The sequence below is a fragment of the Pelodiscus sinensis genome, chromosome 2 (assembly GCF_052426305.1).
Source record: "Pelodiscus sinensis isolate ZL-2025 chromosome 2, ASM5242630v1, whole genome shotgun sequence".
NCBI classification, from domain to species: Eukaryota; Metazoa; Chordata; order Testudines; family Trionychidae; genus Pelodiscus; species Pelodiscus sinensis.
In genome coordinates, this window is record NC_143053.1 from 83,723,371 (window position 1) to 83,747,883 (window position 24,513).

At 42.9% G+C, this 24,513-nt stretch overlaps 1 protein-coding gene across 1 annotated transcript in view; it reads right to left on the bottom strand.

Annotated features, from left to right (window-relative positions):
- The window catches only part of DLGAP1 (DLG associated protein 1), a 589,565-nt gene that overhangs the window by 174,148 nt on the left and 390,904 nt on the right, over window positions 1-24,513 (bottom strand). The window contains exon 4 of the mRNA XM_075920931.2: window positions 1,101-2,118. Coding sequence (XP_075777046.2) covers window positions 1,101-2,051 — 951 coding nt within the window. The 5' untranslated portion in view covers window positions 2,052-2,118. The remainder of the gene's footprint in view (window positions 1-1,100; window positions 2,119-24,513) is intronic.

The window sequence follows — 24,513 nt, forward strand, 5'->3', positions numbered from 1 at the left end:
ATGTGGGTGCCTTAATAGGACATCTAAATACTGCACTTTATTGGAGTGCTGATTTGAGCAACAAAATGTAGAAACTGAATGTCCCATAAAGGTAACCACATTAGAAAACCAGGCTGCTGTATACATATAAACATGCAAGAGCCCCATCATTTTAAAGCAAAACAAAGTTCTCTTCTCAAACCTCTTTTTTCCTCATGGTCTTCTCTCTTCTCTGCGTAACATTATTCCATTTTACACACACACTTAGATGTGCCATAATGGCTTCTTTTAAAATGCATAAAACCAATCCGCAGCTCAACTAAGACTGAAACAGTTTTAATATTTTCTGATCCATGTTTCTGCCACACACATTCCCTGGCAGTATGATAGCTCCAAGAGCAGACATCTGATTCTTGACATTTAAAGATACAATACTGGTGAAAAATAGTGACGCTTTATTAACTGCAAACAGCTTGTGAGGGAGTAGGTGATGTACTCTTAAAGTGTATAATCAGAACAAGCAATCATTTCAGCCTTTCAATATGATATTTTTGAATCATTGCCATAAGAAAAAGAAATAGCCAGATACACAAATCTGGACACTTTACAATAACTATTTTATCTTTTGTGGAAAAACAGCTAGTAGTTTATTTTTGTTTTTTACTGCTGTATAAAGGATTAAGACATCTGAGAGTTTCCAAAGGGTCTCCAATTTTCATAATAAAATAAGAACTAATGAAGTCAAATCCTGAAATTACAGAAACCAAAGAATTTGTAAACTGGTAACATCCTGTTGAGTGACATTGTAATGCTAAATACAAGCACAGCAACCTCCAATTCCCTATGCCCCTGCTGTGATTGCCTTTTGAATCCAACCCCCCACCACCTAGCTCTCATTCTTCCCACATGAAAAAAAAAATCAGCCTGTGGGCCACTGGAAAAGTTCACTTGAACTACTAGCTTTTAGGAATAAAATGCAATTTTTTATCCCCCTTTCTTCTTTTCTATATCCAGTGATCTCTCAACCCATATGACTGATAATTGTCTCTGAAATATCAGAGTGAAAACACATCTGCAAAATGGACAATTCAGTAAACAGCAATCTGAGCTACATACTATACCTGAAGGTACTGACAAGACCGTTCCTGTTGACATGTCTCTGATTTCACCAATGTCTGATCCGCATTAGTATTAACTGAAGCTTTCTGGTAAACCTCGCGGGCTCTGCTCACTGTCAGTGTAGAGGACCAAGAGCTTTTCTTCATTAACTGGGCATCCAGATTCACAGGTAGGTTTGCACAGGTAGAGCATTTGACATCATTATTGCTTTTGGATGACTTCACAGTATGTTGACTAACAGTATTATAGGCTTCCATAAAGTATTGAGAAGTGGAACGATCAGGGCACCTTCCCATAGTCATAACCCCACTAGGACCATGGTAAATGCAAACATCATTGTCCAAGTTGTCATCTGAACTCCACCAACCTGGCGCATTGGATCTGGATTTGCCTTCTGATCTCCTTTCTTTACTCTTGCTACGCTTCCCGTACCTCATAGACTGTGTCTCCTCTGGGCTTGCTTTGCCACCATTGACACTTCCCTTTGATGGTCCCTCAAGAGAATGGGACTTCGTGAAGAGCTTTTGAACAGAGTGAACCAAGTGGCGGATCCTCCCTGGACTATCACTGCGATGTTCCACGGCAGTCCGTTTGTATTGTAAGGTATGGTAGCCATCTCGATTGAGAGGTAGCTGCCTTTCAAACTGGTCCAAAAGATTGGCGGGAATGCGATTGGTTTTGTTAGCTGTTCCCTGGGGAACAAGAGCACATTCGTCTTTAAGTTCATGGTGGGAATTGTAATGTCGCCGAGGAAATGTGCTGCTAGCAATCTGATCATTATAAGGTACCATGCATTCTGCCTGAAAAGAGTTCCTCTGAGTATAATAAGGGTGATCTGCAGGATGAGGGTCCACTGGATTTAACAAATATGGCTTCCTGTCTGGGTGGTTGTCACATGGAGAGTCACAGGCAACCCCATGATGATGACTACGGTTGCTGGATAATCCTTTCATTGTTGATGTAAAGGGTGTCCCAAAGTCATCTAATATGTATTGTTACAGATAGATCTCAGAGAAAAGCCTAGAATAATAGAAAACAATAGAAGAGGTGAGATATTTAAGCCACTACAGTAATTAACATGCAATTTTTTCACAGACATCGCCTCTAATATCAGAAATCCTATGCATAAAATCCTTTCTGAAACCCCGTTGTTAGACACTCCTTATGCATGATGGCCTTACATTATCACTGCAAGGATCGATCAGCTAATTAGAAAGAATGAACTTGTTCTACCAAGTGAAAATTAGACAAGGGAAGATTTTCTTCAGTGAAACCCACCATTGCTAACTGACTAATAGCAGCAAAAATGCTGTCATGTATCCTATAAGGCCCCAATCCTGCAAACACTTCTGCATGTGTGCAAATCCTTATATGCATATTCAGTGGATCCCAAATTACTCATACGCACATTGCAGGCTCAGGCCAGAATTCATTAAACAAAATCAGGCTCTTTCAGAACACTTTCTATGTTACTTAGCACTCAATGCAAAACATAGTGTAGTCAATGGGAGGCTCTCCATTGACTTCATTGGATATTAGATCAGACTCCAAGTGTATATTTCATTCACTTTATGTCTTTTGTCTACTTAGATTTTAAGCAGCTCTTAGCAAAGATAAGACTTTTTCTTTCTTGTATTGCTTTAAGAGTAACATATATGCTTTATAGTGTGGTAATTGATTTTGTTTCTTCATGGGAGAGAACCAGTGTGGAGGACACAGATCTTAGTTAGACAGTCTGCATCTTTGCCCAAATGCAGAGAGCAGTTGGAAAGACCCAGAAACTTCCAGAACATGGTGAAGTAATTACCAGTCATAATCAGTAGCTGTTCTGAGATCTCTGTATGATGTTCTCATTGTGGGCAACTCTCCTGCCAGGTCATAACTTAGTCAGCTTCTGAAAGCTGACTCAATTAGGGAACAAGGGGGTGTGTGGGAGAGGGAAGGTTAAAAACCAGGGAGCTAAAAATAGCCCAGAAGATTCAGCAGCTGAATGACATAGAACAGTGGTCTCCAACCTTTTTACACCCAAGATCACTTTTTTAATGACAGACCAAGCCAAGATCTACTGCCCCTTCCTTGAAGCCCCGCCCTCTCTATTCTCCTCCTCTCCATCACTTGCTATCCCCAATCCTTATATTGCTACTTTAAAAAAAATTCCCACCATTCCTCGCAGCTACTCACCTGTGCTGTTGCTCAGTGAGTAGCTGCTCCTCAAATGAGGAAATCTAATGTAAATGTACTGCGCAGGTGCGCAGTTCAGAGAGGGCTCAAGAGCTACTCTTAGAGCCTCCGAGATCTACCGGTAGATCGCGATCTACTGGTTGGTGACCACGGACATAGAACCAAGAATTGTGCTTGCTTGTGTGTGGAGTCCCAAGCCCTTTACCACTTTGGACACAAGCTACATACTACTGTTTCACTAGGAACTGAGAGGCCTAGTCACATATTAACCCAAAAGTTAGAATGCTATTGGCTGTGGAGATCTCCAGACTGTTTGCTGACTGGGTCCTGAGGTATTTGAAAAGACGGCGACACCACTGCTTCTCAAGCTTGGAGAATCCAGATGGCACAGTTCACTATTATCATCCTATAAAGACTGAGAACTCATCTCTGAGAGAAGATCAGAGAGGAATGTGTCTTGACACGTGCTGAAGTGTAAAAAAGGTTTTGCTGATTCCGTACATTTGAATGTTTGTAACAAAAGGAGGAATGTCTGTATGAGAACACTGGTACATTTACCAGCTAATAGCTTTTGTTTAACAGTTTTTCACTGTATTCCAAATAGGATTTACAAGGTGTTTTTGTGCACATTAAATGATGGTTTTCAGGAAGAGAGTGTATAGTATGCACTATTTGAAATCAACTGGGAACTATTAACATTCACTTATCAGGGCTTTACATACAATAGCCCTGAGCTGTAATTCTGTGTAATGCTTTTTGAAAAGTCCTGAAAAGTCAGAGCCCTGCTCTCTGCCTCAACAAGGAGTAACCCTGAGATGCAGGAAGAAGGGGACTGTCAGATTTATACAGAACATTGTCTGAATACGCCATCCCTTCCCTCGCCACAGCACAATATCAAATCAATAATAAAATAATAATAATAATAATAAAGGTTGCTCCATGAAAAATATCCCAACTGTAATCCTTTTACCGTAGGCAGTTTTGGAACCATTGCCTACCTATTGACTTATTCCTACTCTTTACCAGAAATATTTTAGACTTAGAGCGGTCTGGTATTTTACTGTTCAGACTTTTCTTGTACATTTTCAAAGAACGAAAGTGTTTTAGCCTCACTGCTCCCTCTGAATGGGATTTGTACAAGCAAATCCTCTAGATGGCTTCTGCAAATGTAAAAGACCATTACTTGAGAGTGGATTGGAAATATCTGGCCTCAGAGTGACTTAATATTACAGAACTACAACTGGGCACCAGATATATTCCTTTAGCTGAGATGATTCAATACAATTAGAATGTCCATGATAAATGAAACTAATAAGAATACTTAGTGCTCACTTTAAGTACTCTTTGTTTGGTTTATTATGTCATAGAATGTGGAATGTAGTGGGTCATCCAGCCAATATCTTTGTTAAGACTTCCGCTGTAGAAATCAAACTTGAAAATGAAATTAAGTTCTGTAGCTTCCCTGTCCAGTTGGCTTTTGAAATTGGTTTGAAATAATATGATGACTTTGAGATCCAGGCAAGTCTGATTCCTACAGCAGAAATATAAACAAAGACATTGGCTGGATCTACATTCCATATCCTAAGGACATAAAAAAATCAAATAAAGGATTCTTAAAGTAGGTACTAAGTATTCTTATCAACTTCATTTAACATGGGCACTCTGACAATTTCTTCACCCTTTTTTTCTTCTTTTTCCTCCTCTACCCTCCCCCCCATCTATTTATTTGAAAACTGGACTCCTTAAACTCCATTCATCTGAAGAAATGGGTAGTGCCCAGGAAAGCTCATGATACCATCTATGTTTTTTGTTAGTCTCTAAGGTGCTGCAAGACTATTTGTTGTTTAAGTTTTTCCAGGGGCAAAGTCAAAAGGCTAGTTGGAGTAATGTTGCTGCAAAATCAACACCTCTAATCTATGAATTGCTAATGACACAAAATACTTCACTGCAATGTCTAAGGAGCTGGTGCACACAAAGGTAATGCTGCAGCATTGGGCTTTTGGGGAGAGTTCTTGCTGTGCCATCTTTTTGCATCTTCTTTTAACATAAATGAACTAGAGCATTTTCAGCTACACTATTGTTTCCATTGAGGCTGATAATGCATTATACCTCTGGGAACATTATTTCAGTCTGAATATTTCTTTCGGTGTGTGGAAAGACTTGCGTAGCAACTGGATGGCAAATTTCCACCAGTTAAGTATTTATGTTTTAATTATCCGTAGTGCTCACATCTACCAGAAAATCAACCATACAGACTTTCTGAAATAATACTACATTGGTCTTGACCTAGCAAAGCCTATTTTGCATTAACCAGAATATATTTTATATTTTCCTTTGAATCTCTAGCAAGCCAAAAATATTTCTTGATATATTACAGAGCTGATGTGGATGTGGCGCATTTCACTCTCCCATAGTACCTCCATACAATCTAGAAAATATTCATTGTTCTGAGATCTTGAATGCTAAAAAGAGTTTTCAAAACATGACAAATGGCATTTGAAATATTCAAAGATGATGAGTTCATTGGTTTACTCAAGTAGAGGCATGGCCTAAAGCACTTTTAAAAGCACTAAAAGACTATATTCACAGGTCAGGTCTTGTCAACTACACAGTACTTACAGTATCCGGCAGTTCTAAAGAACACTTTACAGCTTTATCAACTCCTTTACTAACATGATCTATAAAGCTGTGGAACAGCTATGATTCCCAAAGGAAATGGGAGAAACTGTATTACTTGAGTCATTTAAAATGCATTCTAATGAGAAAAAAAAACATGCTCTCAGAAACAGTCCTACAAAAGGGACCAGATGACCAAATAAGTCTCCTCCATTCTTTAATATCTTTGAATATAGGATCACATTATAAAGCTTGGCATATAATTAATAACCATATGATTGTTGACAAAAATATTTTATTAGCATCATAATGTGAGCCCTAGGATTACATAATTATTGTAATGCTAATAAAATACAAATTCAGCATACAAGAAAAAGATCCGAACAATCCCACTCCCAAAGATAGAATCATAGAACACTAGAACTGGAAGAGACCTCGAGAGGTCATAGAGTTCAGTCTCCTACCCTCATGTCAGGACCCAGTACCATCTAGACCATCCCTGACAGATGTCAATTTAACTTGCTCTTGAATATCTCCCATGATGGAGATTCCACATCCTCCCTAGGCAATTTATTCCAGGCTGTGTCTACACTGGCACCTTTTTCCGGAAATGCTTAAAACGGAACAGTTTTCCGTTATAAGTATTTCCGGAAAAAGAGCGTCTACATTGGCAGGATGCTTTTCCGGAAAAGCCCTTTTTCCGGAAAAGCGTCCGTGGCCAATGTAGACGCGCTTTTCCGGAAAAAAGCCCCGATCATCATTTTCGCGATCGGGGCTTTTTTCCGGAAAAGACTACTGTGCTGTTTACACTGGCCCTTTTCCGGAACAGTTTTCCTGAAAAAGGACTTTTGCCCGAGTGGGAGCAGCATAGTTTTTCTGGAAAAGTAGCTGATTTCTTACAGTAAATTGTCACTGCTTTTCCGGAAATTCAAGGGGCCAGTGTAGACAGCTCGCAGCTTATTCCGGAAAAGCAACTGCTTTTCCGGAATAAGTGGCCCAGTGTAGACACAGCCCCAGTGTTTAACCACCCTGACAGTTAGGAAGTTTTTCCTAATGTCCAACCTAAATCTCCTTTGCTGCAGCTTAAGCCAATTGTTTCTTGTCCTATCCTCAGAGGCCTTCTCCTTGTGACACCCTTTTAGGAGCAGGTGTTCATAAAAATAAAAGAATTGCGGCAGGGGGCAGCTCCCAACTAGGGGCTGACCCAGATCCCTGCCCCTATTACGATGCCCTGGACCGCATCCTGGGGGGGTCAGATGGTCCGTGCCCCCAGGTGATCATTGACCCTGGGGCAGAGGGACCTGCCCATGAAACCGAGGAGGAGGACGGCTAGAAGCCACAGGAGCCTGGAGGGTGTGTGCCCCACACCCAGGACCCCCGAGCCATCCCAGCAAGCCTGTCTCCGGTGTCATCCAAGGCCGGAGAGGCCTCGACATGTGAGTGCCATCACTGTCCCCTTATGCAGGGTAGAGGGGGAGGCAAAGGGAGACTAGAGACTGTGCCTGTGGGCCTTGCTGACCATGGAGCATGCAGCAACCTGTGCATGTGCTGTGCCACCCCAGGCATGTGGTCCCGGATGGCTGCCACACAGGGGCCCTGGTCTGTTACCCCACACACATGTATGTATGAAGGCACATGACATACTCCTGGCCCCAGGAAGGGACACTGCATGATGCCCTCCCTCCACAAGCCATCTCTATGCAGAGGCAGGGCACATCTCCCCTTCCCCCCACCACACCCACACTATATACAGCACAGGGCCAGCTTACACTCTGGGGATAGCAGGACATGATGGTGCGGGGACCTGTCGTCCTCGCCTTGCAGAGGGGGGCTGGATTTCACCCACTGTGTCCCCAGGGATAACTGACCACTTCTCGTGTTTCTCTACAGCCACAGCAGCTGCGAGTGCAGGGCTCACCACCTTGCTCAGGACATCCTCCCGCACCTGGGCCCTCAGTAGGCTGACTCGGAACCAGGAGTACCACCAGTGGAAGCACTTGGGGCTCCTGCAAAGGCAGGTCTGCTGCCAGGAGCAGTGGGTGCAAGAAGACCTGCAGCTGCGGCGGGAGAACTTGAGGGAGCTGCTTGACCAGGGGTGTGCCATCCGTGACCACCTGCAGACCCTGGTGCAGAGATTGCTGCCTGCTGCAGCTCCAGCCCCTGCGGCTGCCCCAGCTCTTGCTCCTTCTCCCACTCCTGCTCCCCCTCCTGCTTCTTCCTCCCCTCCGCTTCACCCTCCATACCCGCTCTCCCCCCCTTGGGGATACCGAGGCCCCCACACCCACAGTGCTGGGAAATAAGTGGACAAGCAAGACCCCAACCCTGAGCTTCTCCTCCCCCTTCCTCTCCTTGCCTCCCGCTTCCAGCTCTCTCCTCCCAGGTTTACCCCTCCCCTCTCCCATCCTCATTCCCCCCTCACTCCAGTTATGGTCAATAAAGAGAGCTTATTTTTGGCAACACACGTCTTTTTATTTTTGTAGCCAGACATGAACCCCATCTTGTTTCATCCCCCCTCCAGAGAGCAAGAGAAAGGCAGTCAGCCTTTGATGCCCTGGGAACGCAGGTGTGCTGCCTGTCCCTGTCTACCATAAACGGAAACCAGACAGTAAATGGGCTAGCTGATGACCCGGGGCCTCCCGTCGCCCTGATGGCTAGTATCAGTAATTGACACGCCTGCACTGTCCCAGGAGAGGAATCTTCACCCATCACATACCAGAGGTGCCCATTGTCTGCATTTTCCCAGGTGTGAATTATGCTTTGCACCCTTCTGTGGGAAACTTGGCATTCAAAGCCATTTTTCCTAATTGGCCACTTGAGCCCAGGAAGAAGCCTACGTGACCCAAGGGGTATAAAGAGGGGTTTAGTAGCCCACCCCATTTGAGCTCCAATCATCTACACCTGCTGGCAGGTATTGATTGTCTCCTGAGGTCTGTGGGATGCCCAACCTCGCCCTACTTCTTCCCGAGGGATTGAGAGAAAGACGCTGGCCAAGCCAAGTCTGGAACGCAGGGGTGAGAATATATATACCTGCTAGGTGTCTGTTTTGCATGCATTTAATAAGAGCTCAGAGAACCAAAAGGGTTTCATGGTACCTGTAAGTGGCTTATGTAGAAGCTATTTTATGTTTAGCTAGAAGCCATTTTGTATATCAGAAACCATTTCAGCTTTTCTCTCAAGCACATAGACCAGAGTGAACTTTCTGTCACCCCGTGAGAAGAGGCCTACAGGATGGGCTATTGGTATGTGTTAATTGGGCTGGTTGGGACAGGAGATGTACTCCCTCGTACCTGTCCGCCATCTTGTTGATAAGGCTTTGTTTTTCCAAATTTAATTGAGGATTTCTGTAATTGGATGCCCTGACATCAGACTGCTTGGCTAAGGGTATAAAGATAGTAGGATTGATTGTATTAGCAGCTTTACTGGGCCCGACTTTGCTGGGACCACGTTTGGCTCACTTTGCTTTACTGATCAATAAAGCAAATCAGTTGTTAGCCGCCTAAACAGAGAGGAGCGTGTTTTTGCTTCGACACTTATTAGTGTAATTTCTGTCCTGTTCTTTGTAGTGGCTGTGTTATCTATAACACAGTAGTAGCATTTAACAGCTAAGTTTACCCTGTAACAATAAAATAGTAACTGTTTAAGCTTTAACCTGACTCCTTCAGTTGCTGTAACAGAACCAAGCACAATTTAAAAGAACTTCAGCCGGTCATAAGGGACAGGTATAGGAAGAGCTTGGGCATTTTGGATTGTGTCACTCCCAGGTGACAGATCCGTTGGGGCATCTCTCAGTCTTTCCCAGACTGCCCATTGCGAAGGGATTTCTGTATCCTAGCAGCTAAAATCTGAGGTGTAATAAGCTCTTCCTATAAACTTGGGGCGTCTGAGAGCCTGTTGGCTGCCTTCTGCGACGGGACCCCGGTCCTAGCAGTAAAGTCACAGACGTTAAACTATTTTTCAGGGCGCCCTCCAGTCACCTAGGCTGCCCACTGCAACGAGACTTTGCGTCTCAGCAGTTGAAGACTTGGGTGTAACACACACGCACACACTGCCCTGACCATTTCGGCTGACAGAATTGGCGTAGTCGGCAGGATTGTGCTACTGGTTCACATACAGCAACATGAAGCCTGTCATGACAGACATGGATTTTAGTGGTATAGAGAAAGGGTTTGCCCAGGAAGGTTGGGGCAACCCAAAATGGGACAGAGAAATGTTAGAAAAGGATTGGGGAAATCCTGAGGAGTTGTGGGTGCAGTTCTGTAAGTATAGAACTGCCTGCAAGCTAAAGAATGGGACAAAGCCTGAGTCTGTGGAAAGGAGCCACTTTCCATTTAGCAAGGAAAACAGGATCAGGCCCAGACAAGCAGGCAGGCAACAGCTAGATTGAAGGCCTTGTGGCAGAACTGAGAAAAAGGCAGTAAGTACATGTACTGGAAATCTAAATCCTTAAAACAATACTTACAAGAGTAATATCTGAAACAAGGCCAGTTTTTTTTATTTTTAGAGATAAGAAAGTTTTAAGAAAAGAAAAACCCACAGAGAATTTAACTCTACAGAGAATGGAGAGAATTGAGCAGTTGTGCAAATGCTAAAAGGGTGTAGATAGAAAATTGTGGATTCTTTGCAGCCATTCTGAAGGAAAAATGGGCCCTTTTCCCAAAGGAATGTCTGTAAATAATCCAGGCAAATTTGACTCAAATCTGTACATTTGTAAAAGATGTTACCCCTTTTAAACAAAATCTTGCAAAGGTTCAGGCATAGCCCTTGGTCTGATCAAGTGTTAGCTGCTGTCCATACAATTTCAGACCTAAAAGACCAATTGGCTAACTACTTGTGGATATGTAAACCCTCAACTCCAATGAAGAGGGAAGCAGCTGCAGTTTGGCTTCTATGGAAAACCTGTAATGAGGTGTTCTTCAAAATTGACTGAATATAAGAATGCAAATAAAAAAATGCAAAAATGTAAAAGCCTCTGCTGCAGATAATTAATTTCCATAACAGAATTAGATAAACCTATCTAGGAAATTGTCAGTGTCGCTAATAGCAAATGGGAAAACTGACCATGTCACGAGTAGCTGAGATGAGGAAAACTGAGTTTGTGTTGTGCTGTAATATCTTGGCCAAACCAAGACTGTTTAATCAATCATAAAAATAATAAAGGATACTTTTTGAAGATATTGCAGATTTATAAACAATGGATATACAGCTCTGTGCCTAGGAGAATAAAACCCTACTTGATAGTATAGTGATGGATGGCATAATAGAGAAATAAAACATTATCTTGCAAGGCTGGAGAAGTGTTATCTGATTCAGAATCAGTATTATGTTTGTCACTGTTATTTTAACTATGCCTTAGGAGAGAAGGGGATAAAAATCTGTCCATACTTATTTCTGACACAGTATGACCACATATCATATTACAGTACACTGTACATATATCAGTTATATGTTGGAATGATTTAACGAGCTGGACTATTGTGCCCTAAATAATTCATATGCCACCAGTATGGATTGGAATCAAAGTGGCATACAAAACATTGGAATGTGAATTTATAATTTTTACAAGCTTTCAAGTATTCTAAGTGCATAGTCTCTATTATGACCTTTATTTGTATTAAATGATACACAACTCATCTTATTCGGTGTTTATTAACATGCAATGCTTTCCAGTAACCCATTTCTTGATTTACGTATCTCTGGAAACCCCTCCTTTTTAAAAAGATGTAGTGATACGTAGCACAGCCTCTCCAATATTATCTGAAAAGATTACACAACTACATTACTTGTATTTCATTAAAAGAAACAAATGATCAGGAAGCAAAACTCTTTAGCTACAATCATGTACAAATAATATTTATAGATAAGTCTATAAGTCTGTCATGGAGCTTAAAAATGTCATGGCCTTCTGGGACCTCCATGACTTCTTCAGCAGCCAATGTGGATGACCCATGACCTCCTTGCCTCCGACCTGGAGTAGCAGCAGAGCCCCTGGAGATCTCCTCCACAGCAGCAATAGCGCCTGGGTCCCACCAGGGCACCTAAGGTTTAGTCATGGGTATTTTTAGTAAAAGTCACGGACAAGTCAGGGGCCGTGAATTTATGACCTGTCGATGACTTTTACTAAAAATACCCATGACTAAATCATAGTCTTATTTGTAGAGGGCATGTAACACAGCAGAGTAGTGCAGATAGTACTGTATGTCTATTTTACATGTATGTTATGTACTCAGAAATAGGTTATAGTTAGCATAGGCATCAACTTTCCCTCTAGCCAGGGGGTACTCACCCTCTCCAGACTCCTCATACACTTCACCCCTTCCTCCAAAGCCCCACCCTGCCTTTTTCCCAAAGCGCACCCAATGCCCGCTTCTTCCTTACCCTCCCAAAGCTTCCTAAATGCCATGAATCAGCTGTTTGAGGCACTCTGAAAGTGTAGGGAGGCTGGGGGAGGTTGGGAGTGGGTCCACAGTGCTGCCCATGGGTGAAAGGCAGAGGAAGAGGCACCCATGGAGTCAGCACCTATGATAGTTAGTGTCTCACAAGATGCTACATTATTGGTTAGATGTTTCTTTCATGTGAACATTACATATAGTAAATGCTTATTATTTTTCAAGTAATTTCAGAATTTGAACATGCAGGAGTAGTATAAAATTCATGAGACAAACTCCACAATAGACTTACAGAGGTCATTTGAAGGAGACACCACGTAACTCTATTGGTGTGTGTGTGTATACATATATATATATATATATATATATATATATATATATATATATATTTTGCATATTTCAGGTATAGAAAAACTCCACATAGTTGAGAATTTTATGAACACAAGTGAACATGAAAACTATATTAGCAAAATACAATAGTGAGACCACATAATGACTTTGTATGCAGCATATAATAATGGCCCTGCCGTGAGAGCAGGGGACTGGACTTGATGACCTCTCCAAGTCCGTTCTAGGTCTAGTGTTTTATGTTTCTATGATTTCCAATTTAAGGGTAAAAGTCACCTAAGCACACTATGCAATCCTTGCAGTAGACATGCGTTGCGAAAATGAGGGCCAGACTGCTCTGGAGGTTGCACTTTCTTTGTGCAGTGAACATAATTCTTTTGAAATATCATTCAGTGAGTCATGGCCTGTTTTTGAAATGTCGGTTTCAGACTGGGTCAGACTAAAACTATGGCTGTGATTCAGGAAAGCACTTAAACACCCTTCCTGTAGCATATAAGGATGCTTTCCTGAATTGAGACCTCTGTGTCTAAAAACAGAATAGTCTTTCCAAAGGTACTGAGTGTGTCTTTTTGGAACATATGAACACATTTCTTCCCCATCAATATGCTTTTTGATGCTGTCATCTATAACAGTTCTCACATTTGATCTTATTGTATTCATCCTGGACAAATGGAAGGAGATTCTCTTTATCCTCATACTAAAACTTGAGGATTTCAATGTATCTCTAAAGGAAGTCCCCAACTTACAAATGGGTTGTGTTCCAAAAGATCATTTTTAATTCTGTTGTTTAGAACTTGGAATGCATTTTCCCATAGAAACAATGCTATACATGGTATTTAGGTTCCCAGGTTAGCCCACAAAAGCCTATTCAACAAACAATGTTGCTAAAATACTATACATTTGCTATGAAAAATAGTAGAAGTAGGTTTTTTATTTAATCTTGAATGCTGGTGCTTGATGAAAGGTAGGTTTAGTTAGAGGAGGATGAGGAGGTAGGTGGAGATTCTGAAGAGGACTTCTTGGATGCCTGCGATGTGCCCCCCCTCCAACCTCCCACTCCGCCATGGGCTCTGTGCTGGCTTCTGCAAACCCCTCCATCTCATGGGCTGCACCCAGCCCCCGTTCACCAGCGAGTGGTATCAGCACAGGTCAGAGAACTCTGGAGGAGCAGCGGAAAGCCATACAGCTGATGACTGGAGAGAAGCAGCATTTTCCCCTTCAAAGAACTGCTCCTCTCCTGCTGCCAGCTGCTCTATTGTCCCTTGCTCCTCCAAAGTGCTCCGGCCAGCACTTGCACTGCTTGCAATGATGTGTGCCTCTTGCCTGCTCCCCTGAGGCTGGGGACATCTTTACCCATACATAGAATAGACAGCTACTTAGGACATCCAAAAATTTGGGGCACCACTGAGTCTTCCTATTCCTATTCTGTGGCTCTGCTTCCTCCAGGGAGGATCTAGTTAGCTTAAAAACGAAAAAGCTTGTCAGACCTGAACACTGAACCTGTGAAAGAGCCATTCAAGTGGTAACGAAGGCATTTGCGAACCCACGGCATATACCGCCAGTTTCTGAATTTACTGTGTTAGTCCGTAGGATGTTAGTTTAAAATTTGTTTTAAAAATATTTCATTAGTGCATTGCTGAATATTATACAAGTCACATATCTAAAAATTGTCATCCCCCCGTTTGGGCTGTCACAAGGCATAGGGGTACCCGTTTAATAATACCACGTAGGGCTCCATAAATCGTAAAAACATTCCCCTCTGAGGCTGCAGGTGAGCTTTTGTTTGTAAGTGTGGAAGCTCATAGATCAGATATTTGTAACTCAGATAGTGCCTGGATCCTTAACGTGTGTCACCAAAAAGAATAGCTGTTAATAGGAAATACCAAAGACTAGAAATCATAGAATCATAGAATACCAGAAGTGGAAGGGACCTCGAGAGGTCATTGAGTCCAGTCCCCTGCCCTCCCAGCAGGACCAAGCACCATCTAGATCATCCCTGACAGGTGTCTGTCTAACCTGCTCTTAAATATCTCCAGTGATGGAGATACCACAACTCCCCTAGGCAATTTATTCCAGTGTTTAACCACCCTGACAAGCAGGAAATTTTTCCTAATGTCCAACCTAAACCTCCCTTGCTACAATTTAGGCCCATTGCTTCTTGTCCTATCCTCAGAGGCCAAAGAGAACAATTTTCCTCCCTCCTCCTTATAACACCCTTTTAGATATTCGAAAACTGCTTTCGTGCTCCCCTCTCAGTCTTTTTTCTATATTAAAGAAGCCCAGTTCTTTCAGTCTTCCCTCACAGGTCATGTTTTCTAGACCTTTAATCCTTTTTTGTTGCACTTCTTTGGACCTTTTCCAATTTCTCCACATCTTTTTTGAAATGTGGTGCCCAGAATTGGACATAATACTCCAACTGAAGCCTAATCAGTGCAGAGTGGAGCAGAAGAATGACTTCTCGTGTCTTGCTCACAACGCTCCTATTAATGGATTAATGTCACACTACTGACTCATGTTTAAGTTGTTGTCCATTATGACTCTTATATCCCTGTCAGTGGTACTCCTTCCTAGACAGTCACTTCCAATTCTGTAGGCATATGTCTACACTTGCCCCCTACTTTGACGGAGGGAGGCAAATGAAGCATACCGAAGTTGCAAATCAAGCCCGGGATTTAAATATCCTGCGCTTGATTTGCATGTTCCCGGCCGGTCGCCATTTTAGAAATTCATTAGCCTGGAGTAACTGCCTGCGTCTACATGCAGCAGTGAAACGGGAGTCCGATTTAAAGCCCTAACTTGAATTAGCTGGTATTCCTCCTGCAATGAGGTTTACCAGATAATTCGAATTAGGGGCTTTAAATCGGACTCCCGTTACACTGCTGCATGTAGATGCGGGCAGTTACTCCGGGCTAGTGAATTTCTAAAATGGCAACGGGCCGGGAATATGCAAATCAAGCATGAGATATTTAAATCCCGGGCTTGATTTGCTACTTCGGTATGCTTCATTTGCCTCTCTACTTCGAAGTGTGAAACTGACTGTTCCTTCCTAAGTGGAGTACTTTGCATTTGTCCTTATTAAACTTCATCCTGTTTATCTCAGACCATTTCTCTAGTTTGTCTAGATCTTTTTGAATTTTGCTGCCTCAAGCATTCCAATCCCTGGACAAACATAGGAAAAATGCATTTGGACTGAGAATCAAACTGCCATACACTACGCAGTCACAACACAGAGCACTGATTTTCCATGATCTCAATATTTTACAACCAGTTATCCTGAGGTGGCCTTTCTATTGGCTTTAGTAATGTCAGTATTACATCACAATAATGCAAGTATATAAATAAATAAATACAAGGATACATATATAAAAAATGTGTCCTTGTATTTTATAAAAGGTATCCAGAGTCCAAGAAAAGGAAAATAGGATCCCACATTCATTTGCCCAATTCTTTTTGGCATATGTCCTGATGTTAAATGTGTTTAGGGTAAAAGTCTGAAAATAATAATGTGTGGATTTTAGTGCCATGCTAATCAGTCAGCTCAGGCAAATGGCATTTTAATTATAATTATGGCTTTGAATGGCAGAAGGGAATTTTCAAGAGAAAGGTTCACGGAGGTAGAGTATGCTTGTTCAACTTTATAGCCAGGTCAATTAGGGTACATATAGACTACAAGCCTCTTTCGAAAGAGGCTTTTTCAAAAGAATCTTTCGAAAAAGCCTCTTTCGAAAGACAGTGTCTAGACTGCAACCTCTTCTTTCGAAAAAGTGAGCCGCTTTTTCGAAAAAGAGCACCCAGACAGTCTGGATGCTCTGTTTCGAAAAAGCCCTGTTTGCATTCCAGAACCATTCGGAAAAAGGTGTTCTTCCTCGTGAAATGAGGATTACCACCATCGAAAGAAAAGCCACTTTCTTTTGATTTAATTTTGAAAGAACGCGGCTGTAGTCTAGACGCTGGTGAAGTTTTTTCGAAAAAAGGCTATTTTTTTCGAAAAAACCCTGCAGTCTAGACATAGCCTATATGGGAATACCTTGAAGAAAACACTCACACTGTGGTTGACCTTTGAGAAGAGTACTGAAATCAGCATAGCATTGAAGGAAAACTCACAACAGAGAAAAACAACAGGATTATGTCATTAGAAGGATGCCTTTTAACAAAAAAGCTTTTTTGTTCTTGTCTACTTTTCCCCTCTGCATTAGCACACCCAACAATTTAAGTTCACAAATGACAGTGGTGAAGGGCGCCAGAAACCAATATACCCTAGAACTCGATCACAAGTGACCTACTGTATTAGATGCACCCAGTGGAAACAGCTAAGCATACCTATTGGGAGTGCAAAATGTTACATCCACGTAGGAGCCAGATTTTCACTAAAATAAGTGTTTGTGCTGAGACAGTATTGAAGTCCAAACTTATCATGTTATCTGCTTCTGGTAGTTTTTGTCTCTATAGCTAATAATAAATTAATTCTTCTCTAAGAGAGTCACTCAGATTGTACTCACTGCAAGAGCCTTCTAACACATAATTAATCTGTGAGTCACATTCAAATATCATTACTAAGTCTGCAAAAACTGCAACAGTGATACATCTCTGCGACATTTTGACATATTGAGACTGAATTTTAATCATGTTAGGTGTGCAATTATTTGGATTGCATGCACAAATCTGAGAACTGCATATAAAAATGGCAAACAGTGATAATTTTCACTCCCACTTACCTCATTCACACACACAATTGATCCTTAATGTGTTTCAGTCAGGTCCATTATGACAAATAACGATATACTATGTAATTAGACTGATTTCTGTGGTACTTCAGTACAAAATCTGTCTCTCAGGGTAGGGTGCAGCATATTGCATGTAGAATTCGTGGTAGGTCCTATCACAGACCCATAATTGCCATTTTCTAGTCTTACCTCTGAGGAAGAAAATGACCCAGCTGCTTTTGATACATTAAAATATCTAGATGAGCAATATTTTATGTTACACACATTATTATTAATTATTATTATTATTACGATATCTAATTGGAGATGTTGTCTTGTTGTGAATCTTTTACTTTTGTTACGTGATCAATTTCTTAAACGAAGAGCAAGAGAAGGATATGTATAATTAGTCTGTGTGTGATAATATATTAAATTGTACTATTTGAGAAACACTATGTGAAAATATATTTAAAGACTATATTGCAAATTATATATATAAGGGAACCAATTTAAGGTTGCATATGAAGCTCTAACTCTCTTTTCTGACTTTGAATCCTACCCTAGCATTCTATTAACAGTGTTACATGAACTTTCCAGAGGGGTATTGAAGAAGAAGGGAAAAGCAAAATACAGTAATTTGGAACTATTCATTTGACTGGTATGTGTCATTTACCTCACTTCAAATCTATTCAAATCTATAACTATTCAAATCTAAGGATCTGCAGATTACCTGTTTTGGTTGGTAATTCTAAAGACCTTTCACTTACTGTAGCTGTACAGTAAAAGAAATGTAGCCATGTCAGTCTGGTGTAGCTGAAGCAAAATGCAGGACTATGTAGCACTTTAAAGACTAACAAGATGTTTTATTAGATGATGAGCTCTCGTGGGCCAGACCCACTGCCTCAGATCAAATAGTGGAAGAAAATAGTCACAACCATATATACCAAAGGATACAATTAAAAAAAATGAACACATATGAAAAGGACAAATCACAATGTAGAAGCTCTATATACCAACATCCCACATGAAGACGGATTACAAGCAATTAGAAACACTATCCCAGAGGACACCACTGCCAACCTGATAGCAGACCTATGTAACTTTGTTCTCACCCACAATTATTTCCAGTTTGAGAACAACTTATACCTCCAGATCAGCGGCACAGCCATGGGTACACACATGGCCCCACAGTATGCTAACATCTTTATGGCTGACCTAGAACAACGTTTCCTCAACTCCCATCCCCTTTTACCCCTTCTCTACTTACGCTATGTCGATGACATCTTTATGATCTGGATGCATGGCCAAGAAACACTGGAGATATTCCACAGAGATTTCAACAACCTACACACCACCATCAACCTCAGCCTGGACCATTCCACACGAGAGGTCCACTTCCTGGACACCACAGTACGAATCAACAATGGAAAATTAGACACCACTCTCTACAGAAAACCCACTGACTCATACAGTTACCTACATGCTTCCAGCTCCCATCCGGAACACACCATACAATCCATCGTCTATAGCCAAGCCCTTCGATACAACCGCATATGCGCTAATCCCACTGACAGAGACCAGAAGCTTCAGGATCTCTACCAAGCATTTATAAATCTCAACTACCCACCCGGAGAAATAAAAAAGCAAATTGAAAGAGCCAGACGAATACCTAGAAACCATCTACTTCAAGACAGATCCAAGAAAACCAACAATAGAACACCACTTGTCATCACCTACAACCCCCAACTTAAACCTGTCCAACACATTATCAATAAACTACAGCCTATACTGGAACAGGATACCATACTCCAAGAGGCTCTGGGAGACAGACCCATAGTCTCCTATAGACAACCACCTAACCTCAAGATGATTCTTACCAACAACCACAGGACATACCACACTAATACCAACCCTGGTACCTTCCCTTGCCAGCTTTGTCCACATATTCATTCTGCTGATACCATTATTGGACCTAACCAAGTGAGTTATAAGATCAAGAACACATATTCCTGCGCATCCAGAAATATAATTTATGCTATCATGTGCCGAAAGTGTCCGTCTGCTATGTACATTGGACAAACGTCTCAGACACTTCGCCAAAGGATTAATGCCCACAAAACAGATATCAGACAGGATCACAAAGAAAAAACAATTTCTTGCCATTTCAACCAGAAAGGACACTGTCTCAACGACTTAACTACCTGCATTCTGCTACAAAGACCTTTTACATCTGCACTTGAAAGGGAATCCTCTGAACTGTCATTCATGTTAAAATTCGACACTCTCCGGGGGGATTGAACAAAGACTCCGACTACCTTACCCATTACAAAGATAGCTTCTCCAATTATCACCTCTAATACCACTAGCTCACAGACACTTCCCTTCCTTCTCCCCCCCACTTCCTCCTTCTGTTCTGAAATGTGATTTGTCCTTTTCATATGTGTTCATTTTTTTAATTGTATCCTTTGGTATATATGGTTGTGACTATTTTCTTCCACTATTTGATCTGAGGAAGTGGGTCTGGCCCACGAAAGCTCATCATCTAATAAACCATCTTGTTAGTCTTTAAAGTGCTACATAGTCCTGCATTTTGCTGTAGCTGTACAGAGATTCTATGATGTTTTTTTTCGTAGCTAGAAGATGTCACAAAGGGAAAGGAGAAGCTGGATCACATAGCATGCAAATGATTGGAACTACTCAGGATGACACAGAGAAAGAACCTGCCTTGCATTCTCAGCAGAGACAAATAACAGAATAGTCCCAGGATATCCCTTTAGCGCGGAAGCACTCGTGAACATATAAGTATGCCACAAGAAGTGCTGTGTTAATAATTTGCATGCAGAGATATGAAAGGATTCGTTTTCTGTACATTATTCACTTATAAACTGTTGAAAACTCATGTTTTCAATCAGAATGTGGGTAACATACAATAGTATTCTTGTAAAACTCAGGTATTTTAATGCTGTCAAATCCTAGTAATTTTTTTTTAAAAAAGTCACCTTTAATTTATATGAGAAAAGCAGGATTCGATTGGAGGCATCCGGACTCTATACCACACTGATCCACGGGCAGCAACTGGGGTAATTTTACAGCAGAATAATGAACACTGTTGATCAAAGCATATGTGGAACTTCAGCCAACATGATCTACACTTGCATCTGCAAGGTTATTAATCCGCTTTGCACTAGCTTTTTTAGTAGTCTAAGCCTTGTGAAACTCTTTAGCACTACATTTTTGCAGCAAAAATTGGGGCTAAATTCTGACCTCAGACACTGGCCACATTGTTCCTTTTAAGTGTGTGTGTATGGGTGAGGGCAGGGGCGGGCATTGTCCAGCTTGAAGAGAGAAAGAGAGCAGTGCTTGAGGAGGGAAGAAAATAGGTCAGAAGCTGCTGCAAAAGGCAGCGTGGATCAGTTTGGCACTGCTGACTCATCCTCTGGGACTGGAAGAGTCAAGGGATGGAAAAGCAGTAAGTCCAGAAGCAAGCCTTTATCCACTGAGCAGGTGAGACAACATGTATTGGTAAAGGATTTTAAAAAGGAAGTACTGGTTAAAGGAACAGAGGGAAGAGTTTGGGACTCTTATGAATGGTACAGCAGGGAGCTAACCCCCCCTTTCTTATAGCCCCCTTAACTCTCACATGAGGGGTGAGCATGTAAGGCCCCTGCGATGGGTTTGGCTGGGGCACGTGGACGGAAAAAGAGGGAGGATAGCTGGTGGAAGCCCCCCGGCTTATTACTGAACAAACATGGAGTTACTTGCACTATACACTGTCATCTGCTGCATAGTCCCAGACATCTAATAATAAAGTTACAGCTTGATTAAAACTATATCAGATGTCCCTGTGCTCTTTCGAAAAAAGGCGTTCTTGAATGCAAACAGGGCTTTTTCTAAAGAGAGCATCCAGACTGCCTGGGTGCTCTCTTTCAAAAAAGCGAGCTGCTTTTTCGAAAGAAGTGGTTGCAGTCTAGATACTCTCTTTTGAAAGAGGCTTTTTCGAAAGATTCGTATAAAGCCTTTTTCGAAAGAGGCTTGTAGTCTAGACATAGCCTTACTGTATGCTATACTGATATTACACTATTCACATTCACATCGGGTGTCTGGCTTTTCTTAGTCCTATGTGCAGGGGTCCACCCCGTGCACAACACATAGAATGAGACCTATGCTTTTATGGTGATGGGAGATTACATATAGGTGACATTACATGCTTTCAAATTGTGATGCACTAAATTATTTACTAAAATGGTTCTTAGAGTCACATTTCTTATTATTCAAATATCAAAATGAACACTGTTTTAAATACAAAATTTCATTCTTCCTTCGCCTACTCCCCCCACACAGTTGAGAGCACAAGGCTGATTTAACTATAATAAAATATACTTTTATAAGGCACTTTCTATTGCTCTTGCTTTTAAGCATGGAGTGTTTCTATGTCTTGACCTACTCAAAAACAAATATAGGATTTTTTTGTTTCCTTTCACTACCCTTGCCAGGAAATCTTTGCTTCTTACATGGTACACTTCTAAGTCCAAGCAACATTTATATTCTATAAAAGATGTCAGTATCACATTCTGTAAGCTCTCTATTTGCTCCTTTTCCCGGGCCTGATTGTCAGCTGCTGGCACTACCCAAAACCTCAATTCTGATAATGCCATTCCTTCAGGTTTGTTGCCTGCCCTTGCCCCATTTGAAATACAAAATAATTGAATATGTAATGGAACAGCTCCACCAGGGCCACATAAGAAATCAGAAGAGGTTAGTGACATGACAAACAAGGTAAGACCATTGATCTTAACAGCTGGGAATTCCATATGTTGTCAGTAGATTGCTTTATGATGTGGTACTGATGAATTTTTAGTTTTGGAAAAAATGTATTTTTACGATAGGGTTCAGAGACAGCACTTTTAATGATGTGTTAATGCTTTGGAGAAATTAGAGGAATCATGAGGATTCCTCATAGAACTTTGATTCCAACTACAGGCAGTCCCTGAGTTACGCGGATCCGACTTATGTCGGATCCACAGTTACGAACGGGGCTTTTCTCGCCCCGGAGGACGGGAGCGGCGGGACGCCCAGATGAGCCGTGGTCCCGCCGCCCACGTTCTCCGGGGTGAGAAAAGCTGCTCCCCATCTCCTTGGTCTGCTGGTCAGACCAGGGAGACGGGGAGCAAAGCCTCGGAGGACGCCCGCAGCGGGACAGCCCAGGCGCGCCGCGGCTGTCCCGCTGCGGGCGTCCTCCGCGGCTTTGTTCCGCGTCTCCCTGGTCTGCTGGGGGGGGGGGGGGGCGCAGCTAGTGCCACCTCCCCCCCAGCAGACCAGGCTTTTCTGCCCACGACGCCTGGGGTAGAGCAGCTGGGACGCTGCTGGGTTGGTCCCGCAGCGCCGCTCCTCGGCGCTACTGAACCAACCCGGCAGCACCCAGCTGCTCTGCCCCAGGCGTCCTGATTCAGCCGCTGCTGGTCAGTTTCAGCAGCGGCTGAATCAGGACGCCTGGGGCAGAGCAGCTGGGGTGCTGCTGGGTTGCTCCAGTAGCGCCGAGGAGCGGCGCTACTGGAGCAACCCAGCAGCACCCCAGCTGCTCTGCCCCAGGCGTCCCCAAGTCAGCCGCTGCTGAAACTGACCAGCGGCTGACTACAGGAAGCCCGAGGCAGAGTTGCTCTGCCCCCGTCTTCCTGGAATCAGCCGCTGATCAGTTTCAGCAGTTTCAGCTGACTTGGGGACGCCTGGGGTTCTGTGACGGGGCAGAGCAGCCCCGCCACTCGCTAACGTTACCCGGGGCCGCCGAGGGGGGGGGGGCACGGACGCGGCAGGCCGCTCGGGCCTAGAAAGCGGGAGCGAGGAGGGCGTGGCGCGTCATCACGGTGCGCCCAGGAACGTGACGGGTGACGTCACGGGCGCGACGACGGAGGGGGAGGGGGGAACCCGGAAGAGCCGGGACAGTAGAAAGGGGGCGAGGGGAGACGCGAGGGAGATGGACGGCGTGGAGGGAGCAGAGAGAGAGTGCAGCAGGGGGGGAGACCTCTGCAGGAAGAGCCCCGGAGGGGGAGGCCCCAAGCGGGGCGGCTGGATAGCCGGCGTGGCGGGCCGGCGGAGTGGAGGGAGACCCAGGGCGGGTCGTGGATCCCGGGAGCAGGTGCGTTTGGGGTGCTAACCCCCCTGCTACCACTGAGAGGCACGCTCTCGGTGTCAGGGCCCTGGGTCGGGGTCCGGAGTGAGGGTGGGCCCGGACCCCCCACTCCGCCTAGGAGGTGCGGAAGCGAGCGGTGCATTGTGCACAATCTAACTTCTAGCGGGGCGGGGCGGCGGTCTGCGCCGCGCCCCGGGACAGGTTCTTAAGTTGAATCTGTATGTAAGTCACAACTGGCATCCAGATTCAGCCGCTGTTGAAACTGATCAGTTTCAGCAGCGGCTGAATCTGGACGTCAGTTCCGACTTACATATAGATTCAACTTAAGAACAAACCTACAGTCCCTATCTTGTACATAACCCGGGGACTGCCTGTAGTTATCTGCCCAGATCATATTTCTTCAATGAGGCACCAGGAAACCAGGCAAGAAACAAAGATGTGCGAAAGTTTCACTTATATTAAAGGCTTACCAACTGCTGCAGGTCATATGCATGAGCAGCCACCCCAAAGAACTTTTTGAACTACCTTCTATATACCACCTTGGATAGCAGCAAAGACAATTGTTAAAATAAAAAGAAAACACCTTTGCTTAACTCAAAACTAGAGTTGCTTATTAAAATGCCCTCTTCAAAATCAGCTTCTACAAAATTATCATTCTGGAAGCCACAAGAGCCAAAATAATGCTCACTTTTATGCAAACCACAAGATCGGAGGAAGCTTGTATTTTTCCTGAGCTAGTTTCTACAAACCCTTTTATTAAAAAAATGGTAATTAATATGGTGCACTCTTGAGATTCAGTTGACCCACATAAAAGGATTATCTGAGCAAATACCTTTAAAGAATGGTAAAGTGATACTAGTAAATGTATCAGATTGTAACAAAAAAGAAGCTTAATATTCTCTTATAATTAATGAAAGGGGTTCTAATTATTTGTAATGAACTGTCAAAACTTTCCACCTTTGTTTTTGTTGTTGCTGTATTGGTTGATTTGTTACTTACATAATTTACAAGTTTAACACATGTAACTATATTCTGAGATTAAAACAAAAACCCA